This window comes from Bubalus bubalis, chromosome 9 (genome assembly GCF_019923935.1).
Source record: "Bubalus bubalis isolate 160015118507 breed Murrah chromosome 9, NDDB_SH_1, whole genome shotgun sequence".
NCBI lineage: Eukaryota > Metazoa > Chordata > Mammalia > Artiodactyla > Bovidae > Bubalus > Bubalus bubalis.
The window spans coordinates 49,362,587-49,384,257 of record NC_059165.1 but is presented as its reverse complement, the minus strand read 5'-3'; the positions used below and the strand labels follow the sequence as shown (position 1 = coordinate 49,384,257).

General features: G+C 50.6%; 1 protein-coding gene across 5 annotated transcripts in view; it reads left to right on the top strand.

Moving 5' to 3' along the window:
- NDST1 (N-deacetylase and N-sulfotransferase 1) overlaps window positions 1–21,671 on the top strand; it is an 88,132-nt gene that overhangs the window by 23,145 nt on the left and 43,316 nt on the right. For all 5 annotated transcript variants that reach the window (XM_044947447.1, XM_025292405.2, XM_044947448.1 and 2 more), the window contains 3 exons: window positions 6,391–7,277; window positions 15,627–16,121; window positions 18,983–19,070. In XM_044947447.1, the coding sequence (XP_044803382.1) occupies window positions 6,765–7,277; window positions 15,627–16,121; window positions 18,983–19,070 (1,096 nt within the window). In that variant the 5' untranslated portion in view covers window positions 6,391–6,764. The remainder of the gene's footprint in view (window positions 1–6,390; window positions 7,278–15,626; window positions 16,122–18,982; window positions 19,071–21,671) is intronic.

Below are 21,671 nucleotides of genomic sequence, written 5' to 3'. Positions count from 1 at the left end.
GCCCCGAGGCCCGTGTTGACCCATTTGAACATCTCAGCACCATGTAAGTTTGCTTGTCCATTCATGTGCCTGTGAGTGTGGAGGAGGTAGGGGGCATGGTCAGGAGTGACCCAGGCAGGAAATAAAATCTGGGCTGGGTGAGCGTGCGGGGCTCTGGGTCCCGGCCTCCGTTCAGCCCGCAGCAGCAGCACGCCAGAGACCTAGGACCTTGGAGCCCAAAGGCCTGCACTTTCAGTGCCCAGTGCCCTGCTTGGTACCTGGCGGGGCTTGGTAGGAAACAAATGAGGAAACAGAGAATGGATCATCTGCTTGTTCCCAACTTCCAGTGTGCGCCCAAACCTGACCTCTCTTCCTGTTTCTGGATCCACTATCAATTTGATATGTGGTCTTTGGCCAGTTCCTTCTTGAGTCTCAGTTTCCAAATCCATTAAGTGAATAATCATCTTGTTAGCCTGTAATCACCATGTGCCAGGCACTGAGCAGTTTTACACAGATCATCTCTCTTAGTCTTGGCAATAGCCCTGCAAAATAGATAAGTAGTATAAACCCCATTTTACGCTGGGGAAACTGAGACTCAGAGAGGTGGAGAGATTTGCACAAAGACCTTTAACAAGGATGCTAGCAGCTACTGCATCACTGCCCCGCAGATGTTTGGGATGACACAGCATGATGCATACAGCTCTTCATGGGAGGCCTGCGGCACATGGAGGCAGCAAGTGCATGGGAGCTGGGTTGTTAGGTGCACTTCACCGTGAAAGGCTCAGGGGGCTCTTGGTCTCACTTCAGAGCCCACCTGTCCATCCAGGGCAGAGCTCAACCTCCTCCCCAGTCCTCCTCTCTAGACAGCTTGGTTTCTGAGAAGTTCCTTGTAGCTTCTGCCTCTTTTCTCTTTGGGTCCTAGAGAGGATTCTGGGGGCACCTGAGCATTTTGGAGTGGGGGGTGGGGTCATGAGTGACTTTCAACAGAGCAGTGGCCACAGTTACCGTGGTATTTCCCGAAAGTGCAGCGTTGCCATGGCATCTCCATGACAACCAGAGCATCTCATTCATTATCCCCAGCACCTTGGCAGGGAAAGCTGGGCCTAGGGCTGAAAGAGCACAGTGGAGGCTTGGTTGAGGGCTTGGTAGCTGAGGCCCCCTCATGCTCTCCCCTATCCTTGCCAAGATTCCCCTGTAGGCTCTGGAGCCATCACCATTTCATGGGGTTTGGGTTCAGATTTCATTTCTGCCACTGACTAGCTGTGTGGTTTAAGTGGCTTAACATCTCTGAGCCTTATTTTCTGCAACTGTAAATGTGAATGACAGTATTAGTTGTAAGGATTAATTGAGATAAAGTATGTAAAAGTGCTTAGCATACTGCCGGGCACAGGTCGTAAGTTCCGGTCCTGCTGCCATCTGCAGGCTCCAGGGTACAGAGCCATGTGTAGAAACACTCCTGGTCTGCTTCTCCTGGACTGCATGCTCGGGTGTGCTCAGGGGTTGGTATGTGTGTGTGAGTGTGTGCACTTAAGTGCTTAATTGCTCAGTTGTGTTCTACTCTTTGCAACCCTTTGTTGCTTTTTACTTTTTATTTATTATTTTATTTTTGGCTGTGCCGGATCTTCGTTGCTGTGTGTGTTTTTCTCTAGTTGTGGTTTTAAGGGGCCACTCTCTGGTTGTGGTATGAGGGCTTCTCATTGTAGTGGCTTATCTTGTTGCGGAGCCTGGGCTTTAGGGCTTGCAGGCTTCAGTAATTGAGGCATGTCGGCTCAATTGTTGTGGCTCCCTGGCTCTAGAGCACAGGCTCAATAATGGTGGCACACAGGCTTAGTTGCCCTGACTGTGGGATATTCCCAGATCAGGGATCGAACCTGTGTCTCCTCCATTGGCAGGTGGATTCTTTACCACTGAGTCACCAGAGAAGCTCTCTTTGTGACCCAGTGGACTGTAGCCCACCAGGCTTCTCTGTCCATAGAATTTTCAGGCAAGAATACTGAGTGGATTACCATTTGCTTCTCTGGGGATCTTCCTGACCCAGGGATTGAGCTTGCATCTCCTGTGACTCCTGCATTGTAGGTAGATTCTTTACTTGTTGAGCCATCAGGGAGCTAAATGAGGGAGGGAGGTCAGCTATGGGACTGTGTTCACCCACCTGAGGCTGGAGCTTGAAGTATAAGGTACAAAGGTAGCCAATGGGTGTGCATGCCCCATGCTGAGTTCAGCCATTCAGTCGTGTCCAACTCTTTGCGACTCCATGGACTGTAGCCTGTCAGGCTCCTCTGTCCGTGGGATTTCCCAGGCAAGAGTACTGGGGTGAGCTGCCATTTCCGCAGGCCTAGTGTCACTAAAACATGTGTTTTTTTTTAATGGACTTTTTCTTTTTTATTTTGCCACACCACGCAGCGTGTGGGATCTTAGCGCTTCAACCAGGGATTGAAACTGTGCAGTCTTAATCACTGAACTGCCAGGGAAGTCCCTCAAATGTGCTCTTTTTCAAGAAGTTGGAAGTTCTGTTTTTTTTTTTTTTTTTGCCAGTAAACAACTTAGTCTTCTATTTGCCTAAGGCCAGCTGTTGCAGGCACTGAAGCCCCAAGACTTCCAGAAGGGATGAGGAGTGCGGTGGCGAGCCATCCTGCCTCCCAGCTGCTGCCTGCCCCATCCTGCTTCCTGCAGGAGATGGGAGAGTAGATGAAGTATACCCTTTTGCCATCAAGTATCTCCTCAATTTTGTGTGTGTGTCAGTAGCTCAGTCGTGTCCAACTCTGCCGCCCCATGGACTGTAGCCCATCAGGCTCCTCTGTCCAAGGGATTCTCCAGGCAAGAGTAGTGGAGTGGGTTGCCATTTCCTTCTCCAAGAAGTTGGAAGTTCTGACTTTTATGTGAAATCTCCTGATTTTAAGATGCTGATAGCTAGTCTCAAAGAAAACTGCTGTCAAAGAATTTTGCATCCTGTTTTGGCTGGAGGGTCCTGGTTCTCAGCTTCTATGCTATAGAGTAGGGATGGGGCGGGAGCCCGAGGAATGGGACGTGAGGGCAGGAAAGGGGTTGGTGGGTGGAGATGACGATACTGGAACTGGGGTCTTGAAGGATGAGTAAGTGTCCCAAGGGGTAGGGGAAGACATTCCAAGCAATGGGAACTTCATTAACAAAGGCTTAGATGCATGACCAAGACTGGTGACTGGTTGGGCGAGGCTGGAGTTTAGGAAAATGGCTGGTGATGTCGGCAAGGCCCAGGCAGGTCCAGGGCAGGAGGGAAGTGTTGAGGCCTCAGCCCCTAGATGTCCTTGAGGCCTGCGTGGCTCCATGGAGGTTTGAAACCTTTGTTTGGCATCCCTTGAGGCACAGGAGTGCAGGAATTCAGGCAGGTATGGAGGGCCTTGAATGGCTGGTGCCAGGCCCTTGAGGGGTTGCAGTGGGGGCCGCACTGGAGGCCCCCGTGGCCAGCTCGATGGTGGTCAGTGATTTGCCAGGATACTCGGCCTTCTCTGGGGCCAGGGGCTAGTTGGTCACCCGCTTTCCCCCTTTACCCTCTCTTGGGCTTGAGCTTTGCATGGCCTTCTCTCTAGCCTTATGGCTTCTATATGGCCTCTGCTCATCCATCCAGTTCCCCAGCAAGGCATGGCTCCTGAAAGTGGGGATTTGGGATTCCAAGGGCCGTTAGAGACTTAGAGAGTGCCCAGAGCTTCACGGTGCTTTGTGGGCCCACGTTATGAGTATGTTAAATAGGAATACATGAAAACAGCAGCTGGGCCTTCCTCGGGGTTGTGTGCCAGGCTTGACACTTCCTATGTATCCACTCATTTAATTTTCACAACTTCGGAAAGTATGTCAAGTTTTCCAGTTTTACAGATTAGGAAACTGGGGGCACTTAAAGAACTTGCCCCAGATGACACAGGTACTGGGTGGTGGGGCTTGGGTTTGAACGAAGCTGCCTAGCTCTAGTCTGCCCGTTAGGCTCTATTGACCTAGGGCTTTAGGGAGTTGGAGGCCCTGGGTTTGGACTGTGAAGTTGTTACAACATTTCCCAGCATACGTGCATTTTTTTTAATAGGGAAATGTCTGATTCCCACAGGGGTCGGTGACCTCAAGACGCCTGAGACTGCTGGTTGTGTCATTAGCACACATGTTGAAAGGCTGTTAATGCAACAGGCTGAAGGCTGGTGACCAGAACACCCAGGCCAGCAGGGGAGGTGGGGTTAGATGGCCTGAGTAGGCAGGTGCCTCCCCACCCACTGTGCTCCTGTCCTGGCCCTGGGCCAAGGGGTGGGGCTCGCTGTGGCTGCAGGGCAGAGGGCTGCCCTTATCAAAGGGGATCAGGACATGGGTGCACCCTGGGAGTAAGCTGGACCAGTCGCCCCAGCTCTCTTGGGCCCACCCAGGAAGTCTGTCCCGCCTTGCCCTGCCCTCAGCTGGAATTGCAGGGACTCCCTGGAAAGCTCTGCCTGTTCCCTTACGTCTGAGCTGCGCTGTGTGTCCCTCCCTCTTCCTACCCTGGGTCAACCCTTGCTTGGCTTTCTGGCCAGTTCAGGTACCACTTCCTTCAGGAAGCTTTCCTTGATCCTCCCCCTTCCTCCTCCAGGGGGATTAAGTGCCCCTCAGTTCCCTCAGATACCCTCCCTGCTGTCACACTCGCCTGTTTTCTTGGCCGCCTTGGGCTCCCTGTGATGCTGGTACATCGTAGAAGACTGAACTGTAGAATATCAGAGGTGGAAGAGTCCCCAGACGCCATCTGGCCCAGGCCCCTCGCTGACCAACAAGAAGCCCAGAAAGGGGCAGAGTGTGCCGAGGCCACACAGCGCATTATGGCAGAACTGGGAGCAGACCCGGCGTCTGAGACACGTCCTCGTTTCATACCCCTGCCTCTTTGCTGAGCACATCTCTTAAAAATATTTGTTTTCACGTATTCACAAAATAACAAATGATTATTATAGGAAATCTAGGAAACAAAGGAAAAGAAAAGTCAGAGATAATTGTTACTGTTTTTTGTTTTGGTTTTTGGATTTAGTACCAGTTTCTGGCTTACACGTAACATTTTTCACAAAAATAAGACAGTATGGTCTTATAAAAATGTTTTCTACTTTAACAATATATATGGTAATTATATTTTTGTGTCAGTAAATGTCCTTCTTCAACATACTATAAATGGCTGCCTGGGATTCCATCACATGCTTGCATTATAATTGCTAAAGACAGTCCCCTATTGTTGGGCATTTGCTATTATAAACAACACTCTGGGCTATTATACAGCGCGGGGATTCGTTTTCTTCTGGGGAAATCTTTGCACACTTCTGCAATTACTACCTCTAGGATGAGTTCCTAGAAGTACAGCTTTAGGGTCTCTGGTAGACTGTACCCACGCTGAGCAGACCATATAGTCTGGGGGCTGGGAACGTTTTTGAGGATCTTCATCCCTGCCTCTGGGTCTGAGACTCACATTCCCCTCCTGGCTGCGCCAGCCCAGTCCCTCACTCCTCCTGTCCTTATCCCCATCTCCCATCCTGCATGGGAGCTCTCCTGCCAGCTTTCAGCAGCTGCCTCCACTCACGTTTAAGGGAGACTAGAGGGCCGTGGTTGGGGTGCTGTTTGGGTGAGGATGTTGGGCGAGCTTGGGATCCTCAAGGCAGGGGGGTTTGGTCGCCTGCTGTGCTGGGCTGGTGTGTGCTGCTGCGGGCTTGTGCCCTGAGGATGAGAGATGCCTGTTGTATTTGGGGCAGATAGCGGCAGCTGCCATCTTACGTGTGGCTTACGCCGTGCTCCTCCAGTAGGTTTCCTCGGTTACCCCTCGGCCCCAGCCCGGTGCAGCAGGCCTGGTGATGTCACACGTGAGATCGCTGATGCTTGAGAGGCCTTCTCGCACAGCCAAGCCGCTGATGCCTCACAGCCTAAGTCTGAATCCTAGTCTGAGCCTTAGGCTTTAATCTGTCAGATGGCGCTGCTGGGCGCATTCCGAGAGAGAAAGGGGTGGGAAGCATGCGGGTAAGGGAGTGGGGGAACGCGGTGTTGGGTCATGATTTAGAATTCCACCTCTAGCTGCCAGGTCTTGCGAACGTTTATTGTCCCACTTTATTCTTCCTGCTTCTGGAGTCTTCTTGGTGCAGTCTTGGGCTCTGGTAATCATGATAAACAGCATCTATCACTGTAGACACCATATGCAGGTAACTGCTCAGCGTGATGTATACTTTATGGGATGAAACCTCCCAGCCTCTGGTGAGGCAGGGACTGTTGTTAACACATGGAGAGACTGAGGCTCAGAGAGATGGAGAAGCTTGCCCCAAAGCATGCACCCAGGTCGAGTGGCAGTAGTCGAACTCGGGCCGACCTAGATCAGATCCTGTGGGTCCACAGTCAGTGGAGACCCCCAGGGCCCACACTCTGACTTTCTACCTTCTGACTCTCCTTCTCTCTCCACAGCCTTGGCCCCGGGGGCCCCACTGAGCGAGCAGCATGTGGCCCCCCCAGGCCTGCCCAGCATCCTTCTGCCCGCTGCCCAGCCCCCCCAGGAGGCCCTGACGCCCTGGGGCACTTCTACTGTGCACAGGACCACGTGGGGGTTTGCCATGGTGACATAAAGGGGTGCGGAGGAAGGAAGGAGCGCAACCAGCCGTGGACTGCGCCCCTGGCTGGGAGGAAGGGCCAGGGCCCGGATCCTCCTCTCCCCCGCCCACTGCGGGCCTCACTCACTGAGTCTCTGTGAATCTCTCGGCCGGTGGACAACTCGGGCATCTCCTCCTGCGTGGGGCCTTGGGGCAGGCCGGGGCCCTGGTGGCCACGGTCTGGGGGCCAGGATGCCCGCCCTGGCGCGCCTCCGCAGGTTGTGTCGGCACGTGTCCCCGCAGGCCGTCCTTTTCCTGCTGTTCGCCTTCTGCCTGTTCAGCGTTTTTGTCTCGGCCTACTACCTTTATGGCTGGAAGCGGGGCCTGGAGCCGTCGGCGGACGCCCCCGAGCCTGACTGTGGGGACCCTCCTCCCGTGGCGCCCAGCCGCCTGCTGCCTCTCAAGCCCATCCAGGCGGCCACCCCTTCCCGCACGGACCCTTTGGTGCTGGTGTTTGTGGAGAGCCTCTACTCGCAGCTGGGCCAGGAGGTGGTGGCCATCCTGGAGTCCAGCCGCTTCAAGTACCGCACGGAGATTGCACCGGGCAAGGGCGACATGCCCACACTCACTGACAAGGGCCGCGGCCGCTTCGCCCTCATCATCTATGAGAACATCCTCAAGTACGTCAACCTGGATGCCTGGAACCGGGAGCTGCTGGACAAGTACTGCGTGGCCTACGGCGTGGGCATCATTGGCTTCTTCAAGGTACGCGGGGGCAGGTCTGAGCAGTGAGGAGCTCCAGCTGAGCTTGATTCTCATCCCACACTCACTGGCTGAGTTCCTGACTTTCCCGTCTGTACAATGGGTGTAATGACAGCGCCTCCTCCCGGCTTGCTGGTCGTGAAGGGTGAGCAGGTGAGTGTAGATAAGGTGCTTGGGGCACATGGTGCCTCGTGCCTGGTAGGTGCCTTTTAAGTATTAGCTTTATTAGCATTGCCTGCGTTGCACAGGCCTTGCACGCTGCTGGCCCACTCTTAAGAGTGGCCCTAGGGATGGGGTGCAAGGGAGAAGAGCATGTGCTCTGATGGGTTATTCAAAACCTGTCACAGCAGTTCTCCCAAGGGCGGGGGTATGTCCCTGTTTTGCAGATGGGCAAACCAAAGCTCAGGAGGGTAAAGTTAGGTTACAGGAAGCTGTGCTGCCTGTAAGTGAGAGAGCCAGGCTCTGAGCCCAAACTTAGATGGTTGGGGCTCTGGGTCCTATACCCTTTCCTCTTGGCTGTGGAGGGGTGTATGGAGTTCATGCACCCCTTGGACCGAGCCATTTTGCGTTGGAAGAAGGAGGGGAAAGAAATCCCAGAGGACAGATGAGCTGCTCTGGGCTTGGTGGGGTACCCGGAGCGACTGCTAGGACCACGGTTCTTTCTGAAATTGTCATGGAGAAGCTGTCCTTGGGGAGGAGGTTGGGGACAGCCAGATAGGAGACCCAGAGGCTCTGGCCAGAGAACTCTGAACTGCAGGGTGAGTGACTGGGACTAGCTGGGTGCTTGGGGGTGTTTGTTCCTTCATTCAGCAAATATTTACGAAGTGCCTACCATGTTTAAGTTCTTCGGTGGACACTGGGGACACAGTGGTGATTGAAGTGTGCCAAGTCCCTGCGGTTGTGCTGCTGACATTTCTGTGCAATGGGTGGGGTGGGTGACTAGACAGTGAGCAAATGAACATACCAGGTGGCAGGTGGTGATAAGTACAAAAAAAAAGGGGGGGGCAGGAAAGGGCATGTGAATGATGGGTATGGGCAGTGATGCTGGTTTTGATAGACTGGCCAGAGATGTTTTCTTTGATTAGGTGACTGGAAGGGCATGAGAGGAGCCAATGGCTCTGTGCAAAGGGCCTTCCAGGCAGAGGAGACAGTAAACACACAAGTCCCAAGGTCAGCCCTTGGGTGGCGTGAATGGAGAGAGGAGCAGGAGATGGGTCAGAAGTAGCCGTGTGCACCGGTGGCTACCCGTTCGTGCCCAGGCGTTGGTGGCACAGCCGCGCCCTGGCCCTGTGCCCTGTGCTGGGAGGACTGTGGTCTAGATGAGGGTGTCTCACGGTGTGTTCTTTCATGCATTAATGGAGCAGGATGCTCTGCCACTAGAAAAGGTTTTGTGGGCCAAGAAATTGAAGGCCCTTAGAAGTCCTGCAGTGGACCAACCTGGTGAGCTTTGTTCCCCAGCTGGCTTGATGACAAAACCCTTTATTTCACATCTCAGCATCTGGGAAATGCTGGCCTGGTTTATGGCTGGGCAGTGGCGTAGCGTCAGACGGCTTCATTGTCTGCTTTCCCTTTGCTCCTGGACTCTGTTCCGTTCCTGCCATGAACTTCATTATGCTTGATGCAGAGCCCCACACCTGAGAAACGTCGGCGTGGCTGACAGTTATTGAGTGCTCATGCACAGCCACACACATGCTATGCACTTTATGTGAGCTAACACATTTGACACTCATAAACCATCCTCCAAACCAGGCGGAGGTCATCCTGATTTGAGAGAGAAGAAAACTGAGGCACGGAGGGGCAAAGCAATGTCCCCGCACTCAACACCTCTAATGAGCATAGGCGTAGGATTTGAACCTAGGTGATCTGGTTCCACAGACTTTATTCCCAACGCTGGGATGGGTCCAGGAGCATTGAAAACCACGTATTTAGTAGCATTTGCACCAGAGCCCACGCCCAGTGCCCAGACCCCCCCTGGTTTCTGGGGACCAGTCTGTGGACTCTGGTCATTGGGCGCAGTGGGTACAACAGAGCTGGGATCCTCTTAGGCCCTGGTTCCTTGCTATACAGAAGGTGAACATTTGGCCCAGGGAGGGGCAGTGGTATGCTGAGTCTCCTGTGGGGCCTGTGGTCATTCCAGTGCTCCATGCTCTTTCCACCCTTCTGTTTAAGACAAGACCCCTCCTTGGTTTTCATCAGGGGCCGGTGACTTTCCATTCTGACTGGAGCCATCTGGTGGTCAAGCTGCATGTTTCTGCTCTTCTGCAAGAAACATGTAGGTTGGGGGTTGGGACTCCAGGGGTCTGGAAGTGCTCACTTTCCAATACCCACAGCACTAGACTCCGTGGTCAGTGGGAGAGCAGGGGCTGGAGAGTCCAGACTGTGGGTCAGTTCTTTCTGTCACTTACAGACAGAGTGACCTTGGGCAGGATATTCAGCCAGTCTGTGAAACGGGGCCAATCACAGCACCCACCTTTGTTGCGCCACATTGAAGACAGGACAGTGGACAGAAAGCACTAGCATAGTGCTTGGTACCCAGAGCCACCCAGGAAGTGGCAGCTGGCTGGCCTTGTCGTCTTAGCACACACGACTAGGGGTGGCTGTCTGTCTTGTGGCTCAGCCAACATGTGCCCCTGAAGTCCCTGAGGGCGGAGTCGGTCTTCGTCCGTAGCCCTGTTTCCTGGCTCAGCCTGGCAGCTCCAGGTTCCCCTGGGTTGAGCACATCCTGGCAGAGGCCTGACAAGGGCCACTAATGCTTTCTGTGCACACTTGTGTGTGTGTGGTAAGTTACCTCAATCGTGTCTGATTCTTTGTGACCCCATGGACTGTAGCCTGCCAGGCTCCTCTGTCCATGGGGATTCTCCAGGTAAGAATACTGGAGTGGGTTGCCACGTGCTCCTCCAGGGGACCTTCCAGACCCAGGGTTCAAACCCCTGTCTCTTTTGTCTCCTACAGTGGCAACTGGAGTCTTTACCACTAGTGCCACCTGCGAAGCCCTGTTTGTACGCTTACTCTGTGCCGCACCCTCAGCTCATTGCCTTGCAGGCCTTGTTGTTCAGTTGCTCAGTCATGTCCAACTCTTTGTGACCCTATGGACTGCAGCACGCAGCACGCCAGGCTTCCCTGTCATTCACCATCTCCCAGAGATTGCTCAAACTCATGTCCATTGAATCGGTGACACCATTCAATCATCTCATCCTCTGTCACCCTCTTCTCCTCCTGCCTTCAGTCTTTCCCAGCATCAGGGTCTTTTCCAAAGAGTCACCTCCTCCCATCAGGTGGCCAAAGTGTTGGAGCTTCAACCTAAGTGTCAGTCCTTCCAATGAATATTCAGGGTTGATACCTTTAACATTGACTGGTTTGATTTTCTTGCTGTCCAAGGGACTCTCAAGAGTCTTCTCCAGCACCACAGTTCAAAAGCATGAATTCTTCAGCGCTCAGCTCTCTTGATGATCCAAAACTCACATCCATACATGACTACTGGAAAAACCATAGTTTTGACTAGACGGACTTTTGTTGGCAAAGTAATGTCTGTGCTTTTGAATACCATGTCTAGGTTTATCATAGCCTTATTTCCTCAGAGCAAGCGTCTTTTAAGTTCGTGGCTGCTGTCCCCATCCCCAGTGATTTAGGAGTCCAAGAAAATAAAGTCTGTCACTGTTTCTACTTTTTCCCTATCTTTTTGCCATGAAGTGATGGGATGGATGCTGTGATCTTAGTTTTTCGAATGCTGAGTTTTAAGCCAGCTTTTTCACTCTTCTCTTTTACTTTCATCAAGAGGCTCTTTACTTCCTCTTCGCTTTCTGCCATTAAACTGGTACCATCTGCGTATCTGAGGTTGTTGATATTTCTCCTGGCAATCTTGATTCCAGCTTGTGAGTCATCTAGGCCAGCTTTTCACAGGATGTACTCTGACAGTATACAACCTTGATGTACTCCTTTCCCAGTTTTGAGCCAGTCCATTGTTCCATGTTCGGTTCTGTTGATTAAAGGTGGTCTGGTATTCCCATCATTTTAAGAATTTTCCACAGTTTGTGATCCACACAGTCAAAGGCTTTAGCATAGTCAGTAAAGCAGAAGTAGATTTTTTTTTTTTTAATTCCCTTGCTTTTTCTAAGATCCAACGGATGTTGGCAGTTTGATCTCTGGTTCCTCTGTCTTTTTTGGATCCAGCTTGAACACCTGAAAATTCTTGGTTCACATACTGCTGAAGTCTAGCTTGAAGAATTTTGAGCATAATCTTGCTAGCATGTAAAATGTGCAATTGTGTGGTAATTTGAACATTCTTTGGCATTGCCCTTCTTTGGGATTGGAATGAAAACTGACCTTTTCCAGTCCTGTGGCCACTGCTGAGTCTTCCAAATTTGCTGACATATTGAGTGCAGCACTTTAACAGTATCATCTTTTAGGATTTGAAATAGCTCAGCTGGAATTCCATCACCTCCACTATCTTTGTTCATAGTGAGATTTCCTAAGACCCACCTGACTTCACATTCCAGGATATCTGGCTCTAGGTAGGTGATCACACCATCGTGGTTATTTGGGTCATTAAGACCTTTTTTGCACAGTTACTCTGCGTATTCTTGCCACCTCTTCTTCATCTCTTCTGCTTCTGTTAGGTCCTTGCTGTTTTTGTCCTTTATTGTGCCCATCTTTCCATGAAGTGTTCCCTTGGCATCTCCAATTTTCTTGAGATCTCTAGTCTTTTTGTTGTATTCCTTTATTTCTTTGCATTGTTCATTTACGAAGGCTTTCTTATCTCTTCTTGCTATTCTCTGGAACTTTGCATTCAGTTGAGTATATCTTTTCCTTTCTCCTTTGCCTTTCTCTTCTCTTCTTTTCTCAGCTATTTGTAAGGCCTCCTCAGACAACCACTTTGCCTTCTTGCATTTCTTTTTCTTAGGTATGGTTTTGGTCACTACCTCCTGTACAATGTTACAGACCTCCGTCCATAGTTCTCGAGGCATTCTGTCTACCAGATCTAATCCCTTGAATCTATTCATCAGCTCCACTGAATAACCAGAAGGGCTTTGATTTAGGTCATACCTAAATGTTCTAGTGCTTTATCAAATATATCACTTTATCAAATATATCACCTATCACTTCATAGGTCCTGTGAAGTGAGTACTTTGTTTTCAGGTGAGGAATTGAGGCTCCAAAAATAACATGGCTGTCTAGACTGACACAGCTCGTAAGTCTGAGCCAAGATTGAGCCAGCATGCTCAGCTCTTCTAACCCACTTGTAGGAGTAAACTAACCGATGGCTGTGAGACCTGAGGCCCTAAGAAGTAGTGCCTTGGGAAACAGCGCCCTGAGGTTCCCAAGATTATGCAACCAGTTACTCTCAGTCTGTACTGCTGCTGCTGCTGCTGCTAAGTTGCTTCAGTCATGCCCGACTCTGCGACCCCCTAGACGGCAGCACACCAGGCTCCCCTGTCCCTGGGATTCTCCAGGCAAGAATACTGGAGTATTGCCATTTCCTTCTCCAATACATGAAAGAGAAAAGCAACTCTTAGCGACCCCATGGACTGCAGCCCACCAGGCTCCTCTGTCCATGGGATTTTCCAGGCAAGAGTACTGGAGTGGGGTGTCATGTACTAGGCCTTCCCATTCCTGGGTCAGGGCTGTTCCTTCCTCTGCCTGATGACCCCACTGGAAGACTTGGTGTGTCTTGTGTGGGTCCCTAGTGCTAAAGAACAGGAGGGATTCCCCTCCCTTGGGGCGAGGCCCACAGTGGGAGTTCAGTCTCTGCCATGCTTATGCTTACTTTCCCTTCCCTTCCTAGATGGTTGCTTTCACTGCAGGCTGGGGTGGACAGTCAGTGACTTGGCTTTCTCCCTTCCTCGCCGTGTCCTAGCTGGCCAGCTGCCTGAGCTGCCAGCGCCTGGCAGTCAGTTCAGGATCGGGGCTTTGAAATGGGATCCCCCAGTGCCTGTGGTCCACTGTGGCCTCCCCGGCCACAGCAGGTGATAGACAGGGTCTGAGATGTCGCTGGCCCCCACTGCCTTTGTCCCTGGTGCTGGCTTAATAGTCCTGGGGACCCTGGGGCTGGGGGAGGGGCCTCTCAATTTGGGACTCTCATCACAAGGGTGGGGAGTTGGCAGGTGTTCCTGGTGTGTGGAGAGTGGAACACAGGCCCCTTACCTCAGCTTGTGAGGCCAGGGCCCTCCAGAGCCTTCATGGGAATTACAGAAAAGCAGTTTTGCATGGAGGTTATTACTGAAAGGTGCCCTGGCACAAGGCTCGGCCCTCAGCAAGTGTCCTTGCACGGGGCTCACAGGCCAGCTCTCCAGGGCGGCCCAGCGCACCACCCTGCCTCCCTCTCCAACCTCATTTGGCACCCTTTGTCCACTCTTGCTTTGTCCCACCCCACACAGTGGCCAGATGGACCTTTAAAATGCAAATAGGAACCTGTCATCCCTCTGTTCAGATCCCTTTGATGGAGTCTGTTGGCTTCCCAGTGCCACTTCCAGCCTCCAGGGTCCTGCAGGTCTGGCCCCAGCTGACCTTTCTGCCTCTTCTCCCTGTTGATCACTCTGCTGGCCTTTCCATGATCCTTGACTGTGCCACACTCTCTCCCATCTCAGGACCTTTGCACTTGCTGTTCTTTGAACTTGGCTCCCACTTCTGCCCTAGTTGACACTTACTCATTCTTTAAATCTTAGTTCAGAAGTCTGTTTCCTAGCGAAGCCTCTCTTGAGCTAGCTGACTATGCTCAGTTACCTACTCTTCTAGAGCTCTGAGCCTCTTCTGTGTAGTTGTGCCACATTGAAGTTTTATGTACATTTCTGCTATTTTGATTTCTCTCTGTCTTCTCTGCTTGCCTTTATAGTTCATAAGGGCAGGAGCAGTGTCTGTTTTTCTCACCACATGCCTGTTACTTAACACAGTGCCTGGAATAGTGAATAATTGTGGGATAAACAAATGAAACGTGTAATGAACAGCTGTCATGTGCCAGGTATTCGGGATCTGTCTGTTCTTTCTTTTTAAAAATTCAGTTACTCATCAAATATGCCTTTTCTCCCACTGGGTGTCAAGCCTGTGCTGGCACCAGGAATCCAAGGTGAAAATGACATCGTCCCTGCCCTTGAGAGGGCGTGGACTAGCAGGGAGACTGAACAGATAATGCCGCAGCCGAGGTGAGAAGTGCTGCAGCTGAGGCTTTAATGTGGTCCCAGGGACGAGAAGAGAGGAGATGCTTTGGGTTTTGAAGGATGAGCAGGAGTTTGTCAGGCCAAGGAGACTCAAAGGAGCTGGCACAGGAACAAAGACAGATTGTACTACAACCAGAGGAAGGTGACTGGGAGGGTGAAGGACAAGGGGCAGGGGCTGTGAGTCCAGGGAAGAGGAAGGAGAGGGTGCTGTGGGTACTGTCTGAAGGTCCCCAGAGAGCTGGCAGCAGTGGATCTTGGGAGGAGACAGAGGCACAGGGAGCTGGACTCCTGTGGGGCATGGCCTCGGGAGTGCTGGGGCGTCTAGGGGTTGGGAGCACTCTGCGGCAGAGTGTCTACTCCTGCACCCCTAGCAGTCTCCTGCTTTCTGATCTCTTCTCCATGGGCATTCACCCAGGCTTCCTCCTGAAGAAAAGATGGTGTGGCAAAAGCCAGCTTGGAAAGCCCAGGCAGGGAGCCTGGTGGTCAGGCGGGTGGGCTCTGGGGTCAGCCATGTGGCTGTGCAGCGCGGCTCATCCTGACCACTGTGTGGCCCAGGATGGCACCACGCTCGGAGCCTCGGTGTCCTTGCCTGTGAAGCGGGATGACAGAGGCTGATGTGAAGACTGAAGGAGTGATGATGATGCTGCCAGCCCTGTTCTGATCACTTTGCCAGGATTAATGCTCACTCTCCTCCACCAGCCCTGAGGGACTTGCTGCCATTCTTGGCCATGTTTTATAGCAGAAGAAACTGAGGCGTCGGGAGGTTACATAACTTGCTCAAGGTCAGGCAGACTGGTGGCAGAATCCATGCGCTCCACTGCTAGCTTTCCCGTGTGTGATTTTGGACAGGTTACCTAGCCTTTCCGGGACTGGTCTCCTTGTCTGCATAACGGAGATGCCTCCATCGTGGGGCAGCTGGGAGGATTACAGGGTCTCTTCATGTGAAGTATGCGAGCCTGGTTCCTGGCTTTGGGAAGCCGTCCTGTGTGTGAGCTGGTGTAGTACTGAGATGGGCAGAGTGGGGTGTGCTATGTTCACAGAGGCTCAGGAGTGTGATGAGGCCTCCGGGAATGAGAGCGGGTACTGCTGACATTACTGTTCTCTGCCCATCTCAGTATTACACCTGAGATTCCATGGTCCCAGGGGGCTGTGGATCTGATGGCTGTCTTTCCCCTCCCCTCCTTTCCCCTCCCTGCTGCAGGCCAATGAGAACAGCCTTCTGAGCGCACAGCTCAAAGGTTTCCCCCTGTTCCTGCACTCGAACCTGGGCCTGAAGGACTGCAGCATCAACCCCAAGTCCCCGCTGCTCTACGTGACCCGGCCCAGTGAGGTGGAGAAGGGCGTGCTGCCCGGCGAGGACTGGACCGTGTTCCAGTCGAACCACTCCACTTACGAGCCGGTGCTGCTGGCCAAGACGCGCTCGTCTGAGTCCATCCCGCACCTGGGCGCGGACGCCGGGCTGCACGCCGCGCTGCACGCCACGGTGGTCCAGGACCTGGGCCTGCACGACGGCATCCAGCGTGTCCTCTTTGGCAACAACCTCAACTTCTGGCTGCACAAACTCGTCTTCGTCGATGCCGTGGCCTTCCTTACGGGCAAGCGCCTCTCACTGCCTCTGGACCGCTATATCCTGGTGGACATCGACGACATCTTCGTGGGCAAGGAGGGCACACGCATGAAGGTGGAGGACGTGAAGGTATGGCTGGGGTGCCAGCGGGGGCAGGGGAGGCCTCACCACCATCAACCTCTGCTGTCCCCACTGTGACTTTGCTCTTTGTACCTCCTTTATGCTGTCCGTCCCCCTCCCTTGGCCATTTGGTTCTATTGTCTTCTTCGCAGCAGGTTGCCACTTAAAATTATTTGAAGTTCTGAATATAGAGGAATTTTGCATCTGGATATGTGGGGCTCAGGAACATAACTACTGAAAGATGGGAGCTGTGCAGAGTTGTTTACCTACCTCTTAATCCAGACATGATTTTTAACTCTCAAAAATGTGTATGTCAGTATCAAAGCTCCTCCAAAACTCATAAAACACGAATTAGAGCTTAAATCATACACAAGGCATACTTTAACTGAGCTCTGTATAGATGGTGGAAGGCATGTATTTAATTCAAAAAATGTTTACCTGACTTAACTAACTATATGTAAAAGCATTTTGCAAGCCATGAAATTTTACACATGTTTCACTGTAAAAGAGACACCTACAAATTAAGACCATTAAGCATTCTCTAAAGGACAGCTTCCATCTACTCACTATTTTACTCAGGGTTATATGCAAAGGGAACAACATCACTTGTGTAAATGGGGAAATCAGTATCACATGCCATAAATAGAGGGCAACCATAACAATAGATCCAGTGAAAACAAAACAGGGGATTAAATTCTAGTGAAGTACTGCTGCCTACTGACCGCCTGGCCTCTCTTATGTGAGATTAGTGAGAGTTAGAAATGCATTAGCACCAAACCAAGACTTTTTTTTTTTTGATGTTAGGAGGAGGAGTGAAAGAGACTTTACAGGAATGCTTTCCTCCCATGGGTGCTGTGTCGGGATTGGCTGTAGGTCCTGAAAGGGCCATAGCGGGTGGGGCCCCCTGGGTGAGGAGCAGGGGGATGTGTTGACCTTTCCTTGGTCCAGAGTGAAGTCTCTGCTCCTCCTTACACCTCCAGAGGAGAAGAGCAGAGCAGAGGCTTCTGGGGAGCAGGCAGTGTCTGGGGAGTCAAGACCTGGGTTCAGGTCCCAGTCTGCCCCTAAGTGGGTGACCTGAGCACACCCCTTCCGTTGTCTGAACCTCAGCAGTGAAGTGACAAGATGGGGTGGGGGGAGGGGCCTGGATGGCTGGGCTTGGGGTTGGGGGCGTGTGCAGGTGCCAGGCTCTGAGCCCTCTGCCCCACTTTTAGGACAGGGCAGTATTGCTTTTTTACGTGTTTGCTTCTGAGATTTCACCTCCTCAAGGGCTCCTCTGTTGGAAGAAAGTTTTGCGACAGCTCCTCTTGAGCCTTCCAGCTGAGGCTTCATGCGATGCCACGATCCACCTCCAGCAAAGTAGATTACTCTGTTTTCTACCTAGGTCATTTCTTCTGGTGGCCCAGCCTTGCTCTCTCCTCTGTAACTTAGGTCTTTGCTCCCTGTCCAGGATGAGTCCTTGAGAGGTCCATTGTTGGCCCCAGAAGGAAATCAGGCTGCCAGGCTCACTGTGTCTCCCATGAACCCCAGACTTGGCTTCTTGGTTCTTATTTTCCCCATTTTTAGAGTGAGAAGAATGCTAGCAGTTTGGAGCTGTTTCTGTAGAAGAGTACCAACAGAGATGCCCTCTTCCATGCATGCAGCTCAGTGGAGACTGCCGAGCCCTCCAGCAGCCAGGTCCCATTTGCCTTACGCATCCTTTTTTGAGTCAGAATGGACAGTTTAAAAAAAATTTTTTTTCTTCAGTCCCAAGCACTGGTGACAACTGAGCTTTTCTTTCAGAAACATGAATGTTGCCTCATTAACTTGTACAGTACGCGCTGTCCAGTACAACTTAAGTAATACCAACAGCAGCTTTTATTCAAGGCTTGGCAAGCGCCAGGCTCTGTGCTCAGCCCTCTCTATGTGTTGCCTCATCTGATCCTCACAGCAGCTTTGTGAGATGGGTATTGTTTTAAACCCCGTTTTATGGAGGCAGACACTAAGATTCAGAGAGGTGAAGTGACTGGCCCAAGGCAACACAGCTAGAGCATGGGTGTCCATGAGGTAGTGCATGACCCCAGGAGAGCCAGGACTTTCTGTTTGCAAAGTGTTCTGTTAGCAGGCTCTTCTTGCAGGTTTCCCAGCAGCCTTGCACATCATGCCTGGTAGGGACTTTTTCAGTCCCCACTCCAGAGGACAACTGAATGTTTGTTTCACAAGGGTCAGCATCCCTTCTCTGACATGCAAAGCACTGGGTGTGCCGTGCATGAAAACGCTGCATTGCTGGACACACAGTATATCTTTAGAAAAGTTGTGGTCCTTTGATATCAGGCTTTTAGTCACCAGTGATGTGAAATCCCCCTCATTTGACAGATGAAGGCATGAGGCTAACAGTGGCAGTGACTTCAGACATGACAATGCTACCATTTTTCATCATTTGCCAAAATGCCAGGCTGTTTTACATGTAGTATCTCATTTAGAGTCCCATGAGAGAGCTGTTGTTAACCCCATTTCACACCTAGGGAAACTGAGGCCTGGAGAAGTTGCTAAACTTTCTCAAGGACACAGCAGTATCAGGCTAGGGTCTAGGCCTTGTCTTGCCGGAGGCCTGGTGGAGGTGGTGGCACAGGCTGGCTTCGTGGGAATGGGGCCTGCACAATCACACAGGGCCCCATGCTTTGAAGATGCCCACACAAGGTGATCCTCTGCTGTTCCCTTCCTGACATTTTTAACAATTTTTGTGCAGACATCCCTATTCTTATTTTTCCTTGGGCCCTGCAGCCTTTGTAGCTGGTCCTGTAGGAGCCAGACCCTTGATGTGGGCCCTCATGGGAGGAGCAGGGAGCTCCTGGCTTCCTCTCACCGCACTGTCCCCACTCTGCCTATCCTAGGCCCTGTTTGATACACAGAACGAACTACGGACACACATCCCAAACTTCACTTTCAACCTGGGCTACTCAGGGAAATTCTTCCACACAGGTAAGTGGGCCTGGCTCTGCCCCTACTCACGACTTCCGCGGGCCCTCAACATCCAGACCCTCGGAGTGCAGTGCCGTGGGGACAACAGGAGGGTGCATGGGCCCACTTAGGGTCACATTTGACCTGACCCCTGTGACCTCTGCCAGAACCAGACAGCCCACAGAGCAGTTGCAGCCCCAGGTAGAGGGCACTTGGGGGTAGCAGTGACGCGACGATAGCCCCCAGTTCGTCCCTGGCGCTCAGGCTCTGCTGTCCTGGGGTTGGGCATCTTCTCCCTCTTGTCTGTCTCACCCCCACCTTTAATGTTCTTTGTACTACTTCTGCCTTATAAAGGAATTGGTTGAATTTTAAGAACATTACAGAAATATATAGCAGAGAAAGTGAAAAGGCACTATAATTGAACCCCCCAGAGACGAGCACTGTCATGAGTTTATTTTCTTTCTTTCTTTTTAAAATTTTATTCATGTATAGTTGATTTACAACGTTGAATTAGTTTCAGGTGTGCAGCAAAGTGATTCAGTTATACATATATACGTATTCATTCTTTTTTAGATTCTTTCCTCATATAGGTTACCACAGAATATCGAGTAGAGTTCCCTGTGCTGTACCTCAGGTCCTCATTGGTTATCTGTCTTATTTATGGTCATGTGTACATGTTAAACCTATACTGCTGATTATCCCTCCCCCTCCATTTTCCCCTTTGGTAACCATAAGTTTGTTTTCCATATTTGTAACTGTTCCTGTTTCGTGACTAAGTTCATTTGTATCATTTTGTAGAAATCCGATTCCGCTTATGAGTGATATGATATTTACTTTGGCTTATTCAGTATGATAATCCATGTGGCTGCATATGGCATTATTTCGTTCTTTTTAATGGGGGAGCAGTAGGTACTGTCAGTTGCTCAGTCGTATCTGACTCTCTGCGATCCATGGTCTGTGCCCGCCAGGCTCCTCTGTCCATGGGATTCTCCAGGCGAGAATACTGGAATGGATTGCCATTCCCTTCTCCAGAGGCTCTTCCTGACCCAGGAGTTGAACTTGGGTTTCCTGCATTGCAGGCAGATTCTTTACTGTTTGAGCTACTATATGTGCCTCTTCTTTATCCATTCCCCTGTTGGTGGACGTTTAGGTGGTTTCCTTGTCTCGGCTGTTGTAAATAATGCTGCAGTGAACATTATGGTGCCTGTATCTTGTCAAATTATGGTTTTCTCTGAATATATGCCCAGAACTGGGATTGCTGGGTCATATGGTAGTTCTATTTTAGTTTTTTAGGAAACCTCCATAACATTCTCCCTAGTGGCTATACCAGTTTACATTCCTACCAACAGTGTAGGAGGATTCCCTTTTCTCCACACCCTCTTCAGCATTTATTGTTTGCATATTTTTTTGATTTTTTAATTGGAGGAGAATTGTTTCAGTGTTGTGGGGATCTCTGCCTTACATCAATGCAAATCAGTCATAATTATATATATATATCTCCCCTCCCTCTTGAGCCTCCCCACCCCCTGACCTGGTCTCCTCCTCTGCATCGTCACAGAGCGCCATGCAGAGCTCCCTGTGTATGGTTCGTGTGTTTTTTGATGATGGCCATTCTGACTGGTGTGAAGTGATGCGTCACTGTATTTTGCTTTCCTTTTCTCTGATACTTAGTGATGTTGAGTATCTTTTCATGTGCTTTTTGGCCATCTGTATGTCTTCTTTGCAGAAATCTCTGATCTTCTGCCTATTTTTTTTATCGGGTTGTTTGTTTTTTCGACCTAGAGCTTCATGAACAGTTTTGTGTATATTTTGGAGACTAATCCCTTGTCAGTCACTTTGTTTGCAAATGTTTTCTCCTATTTTGTGGATTGTCTTTCTGTTTATGGTTTCCTTTACTGTGCAGAAACTTTTGAGTTTGAGTACCATTTGTTTATTTTTGTTTTTATTTTCATTACTCTGGAAGGTTAATTCAAAAAGATCTTGCTGCGATTTGTGTCAAAGTGTTCTGCCTATGTTTTCCTCCAAGAGTTTTATAATGTCCAGCCTTATATTTAGTTTTTGATCCATTTTTAGTTTATTTTTGTGTCTGGTATTATTTCATTCTTTTGCATGTAGCTGTCCAGTTTTCCTAGCACCATTTATTGAAGAGACTGTCTTTTCTCCAATGTGTAGTCTTGCCTCCTTTGTTATAAGTTAATTGAGCATAGGTGCGGGGTTGTATTTCTGGGCTTTGTGTCCTGTTCTATTGATCTATATTTCTGTTTTTGTACCAGCAGCATACGTCTTGGTGACTGTGGCTTTGTAGTGTAGTCTGAAGTCAGGGAGCCTGATCCCTCCACCTGCGTTTTCCTTTCTCAGGATTGCTTTGGCTATTCAGTCTTTTGTGACTCTGTACAAATTTAAATTTTTGTTCTAATTCAGTGAAAAATGCTATTGGTAATTCAGTAGGGATGGCATTGAATCTGTAGATTGTCTTGGGTAGTGTAGTCATTTTGACAGTATTGATTCTTCCAATCCAAAAACATGGTGTATCCCTCCATATGTGTCATCTTCTATTTCTTTTCATCAGCATCTTATAGTTTTCATAGTACAGATCTTTTGTCTTCTTACATAGGTTTATTC